The sequence below is a fragment of the Sinocyclocheilus anshuiensis genome, unplaced genomic scaffold (genome assembly GCF_001515605.1).
Source record: "Sinocyclocheilus anshuiensis isolate Anshui unplaced genomic scaffold, SAMN03320099.WGS_v1.1 scaffold719, whole genome shotgun sequence".
NCBI lineage: Eukaryota > Metazoa > Chordata > Actinopteri > Cypriniformes > Cyprinidae > Sinocyclocheilus > Sinocyclocheilus anshuiensis.
Window position 1 is genome coordinate 72,498 of NW_015552643.1, and position 3,355 is coordinate 75,852.

Sequence of the window (3,355 nt, forward strand, 5' to 3'; positions counted from 1 at the left end):
TTTTTTTTTGTGAGTGAGATGAATTAATGCATATTCATATTTATTTCAGAACTACAGTAACATCTTCTGATTTCTCTCAACATGAGGACAGGAGAGCTGCCAATCAATAAATTGAAGAAAAAAAAAGTAACTTGCGTTACTTATTTGAAAAAGTAACTCAGATATTCTCTTGTAAATTAAAAAGTAATGCGTTACTTTACTAGTTACTTGAACAAAGTAATCTTATTACGTAACTTGCGTTACTTGTAATATATTACCCCAACACTGATTATTATTCAACAGTAAAGCGCACTTTACATAATATGACATTAACTACCGCACGCATTATGATAGACCTATAGAAAAAAATATTTGAATCTTTTTCTTTTCTAAGAATGGCTTAACTTGAAGTGCTGTAAAAAAAAATTGGAAAAAAAATATTATTTTAAGGTACTTTATGATATGTTGCCATACGGCAACAGCATACTATAGTGGATCTAACTTAGAATAAGTGTAAGCTTACTTATAATTAATATTTTTCCTCAGAAATGTTGTTTGTGTTGATTCAATTGGTGCTATTATAAGCTTTAACACAATACTTACAGTATAATTGACACCTTATACATACTTTCCAACAACTTGTGCTTTTATTTATTCCATTCTTTTTTGCTGAATAATGATTTATAATTTTTGAATTGCATTACATTTTTTATAATTGTTTTAATTTCATTACATTTTTCATGATTATTTAAACTACAAAGTTATACAGTTAAAACAAATATACTGTATATAATGTAACATAAAACACTGACAAAAAACCAAAAACATTGCAGTTCATGAAAATTCAGCATTATGCAATCTCTTGAGAGGAAGACTTTGAACTTGAGCCCAAGTAATCCTTGAAAGATCACCTTTTTTATGTATGAAACCTCTGCGGTAGAGGGTTAAATATTTCGCTAATACATTTAAACTGTGATTTATGAGCACTGTACTTTAATTCATGCACTGATCAAACTGTGCCATAGCTTAAGGTGAATTAATTGTCCCTTTAACATTCTGAAGATTGTAAGAAGAGCTCTGTCTCAAGTGATTCTGTTGTCATGGAAACCCACGCGCATCGCCTTTGTAAAGACTTTCGAACTCAATGGCACGCTGGTGACGCCAGGGATTCGCAGAGAGGAATGTGGGAATATTGCGCTCTGATTGGTCGAATATATTTACCTGCACTTGGCTTGAGCCCGTAGTGTATGCATAGGAATTACTCATCACAACACAAGTGATGCATTTTAATATCTGCTGCGTCAGTGATATCACCCTGACCCTCATGTTGTTTAGTGTGATTATAATTAAGGCATAATTGAATGCAATAAATAATAAATTGCATATATATACAGGAGTGCTCAAATTTGGGAAGATAGAAAGATCGCAAGAGAGAACATTTGAACAAAAAAAAAACTCGGTAAACTGTAACATTTTAATCTAAATATAAATAATATAATTGTAATAATTTATGCAATGATACATTTTTTTTTTTTTTGTATAACATTTTATTTTTGCATGTTTTAATACAGTAAATAATTGTATCCAGGACAGTATGTTTGTTTTTTACTTATTTTAAATTTTTCTGCAGTATTACAATATAATGTAGAATATAATGAAATCGCTATTAAGAATGAATGAATAAATAAATGGGGGGTTCTCTTCTAAATTTCCTTCTCTAAATTAATCATAATTTCCTTTATACATAAAAAATATATAATTACAATATAATATAATATATAATTTTCTTTTAATTTTGGGGTGAATCATGACCTAGACATGTTCTCCATAAGATTCTGTCTGGTCAGTGTACCTGGACAACCAGTAAAAGCCTAATAAGATCATTGTCTGTCTCTGCTGACTGAGCTGAGTTTGAGGTTGTGTGTTTCCGTTGGGGATCTTCTTAAGGATTAACCCCGACTGCGCTGGTTCACATTGCCTATTCACATGGCCACCTGCCAATGGACGTCTGTAATTCATTGAGAACAACTGCTGTGCCCTTTTTTTCTCTCTCTCTGATAGGGATTACTTTTACCCCATAAATAGCATGATGAAACAGAAACATAATCAAAATATACAAAACTTTGAATCCTAGCCTAATGCACAACTGCATAAATACATCTATTTTGTGGCAATTCCCATGAAACGTCAGACTTGCGCAGAAACATTTACTTCTTGGAGGATTTATGTGTCTGTGTGTGTACAAGAAAGTGAGACTTATCTGCGTCTGACCCGGTTAACGTCTCGCTGCGGGCGGCGTGGAATGTGCATGCGCATTTAAGTGTAGTAAATCTTTAGCTTTGAAAGTGCATCTGTGCGCACATGACCTGGCTCATAGCTGGCTGTCTGATTGGCTGGCGGGGAGGGTCGCTAAAAGGCTGCCCATTGCACGTGACTGAGAAATCATGTGAAGTGAGGGAAATTGAAAGAAAAATTTCGATTTATCTTGAAACCCCCCTAAAATATAGGCTAATGGCGAGTTGCGATTCTGTTTTTCAGCAAAATGTGACCGTGTATTTTATTTTCTCTTTTATTTTAGCACGTGGAGGCCCCCACCTGGCAAACCCCCCAACAGTGATAGTGATGGTAGGGCTTCCTGCTCGGGGCAAAACCTACATATCAAGGAAACTCACACGCTACCTCAACTGGATTGGTATTCCCACAAAAGGTACAAAAAAATCAAGCAATGTTAAATAAATAAATAAATATGTTTGTATTATATATTATTATTATTATTATTATTATACACATTTTGCAGGAATTCTTAATTGCTGAATATGTGTATTTCTAGTCTTTAACGTTGGCGAGTATCGTCGAGAGGCAGTGAAACACTACAGCGCTTACGATTTCTTCAAATCGGACAATGAGGATGCCGTAAAAATCCGACAGTGAGTTGTGTGCCTGAACTACACAATGCCATAAGATGGAAATGAATTCTTCTTCAACTCTTTTATGTAGATATATGAAGTAATTAATCATTTTGTTTTGTCTCCAGGCAGTGTGCCTTGGCCGCTCTGAGAGATGTCAAGAATTACCTCACTGAAGAGGAAGGTCAAGTGGCTGTGAGTACTGTATCTTTTAGTGCTGTCAAACGATTAATCGCATCCAAAATAAAAGTTGTTGTTTACATAATATATGTGTGTGTACTGTGTATATTTATTATGTATATATAAATACACACACATGAATGTATATATTTAATAAAAAAAAAAAATGTTTACATATTAAATATATTTATATATAATATAAATTATATGATTATACATGTAAATACATTAAATATTTTCAAAATATATTTATATATATATATATATATATATATATGTGTGTGTGTGTG

At 32.9% G+C, this 3,355-nt stretch overlaps 1 protein-coding gene across 2 annotated transcripts in view; it reads left to right on the plus strand.

Moving 5' to 3' along the window:
• pfkfb3 (6-phosphofructo-2-kinase/fructose-2,6-biphosphatase 3) overlaps positions 1 to 3,355 on the plus strand; it is an 11,125-nt gene that overhangs the window by 583 nt on the left and 7,187 nt on the right. For both annotated transcript variants that reach the window (XM_016458506.1, XM_016458505.1), the window contains exons 2-4: positions 2,558 to 2,686; positions 2,810 to 2,906; positions 3,014 to 3,080. In XM_016458506.1, the coding sequence (XP_016313992.1) occupies positions 2,558 to 2,686; positions 2,810 to 2,906; positions 3,014 to 3,080 (293 nt within the window). The remainder of the gene's footprint in view (positions 1 to 2,557; positions 2,687 to 2,809; positions 2,907 to 3,013; positions 3,081 to 3,355) is intronic.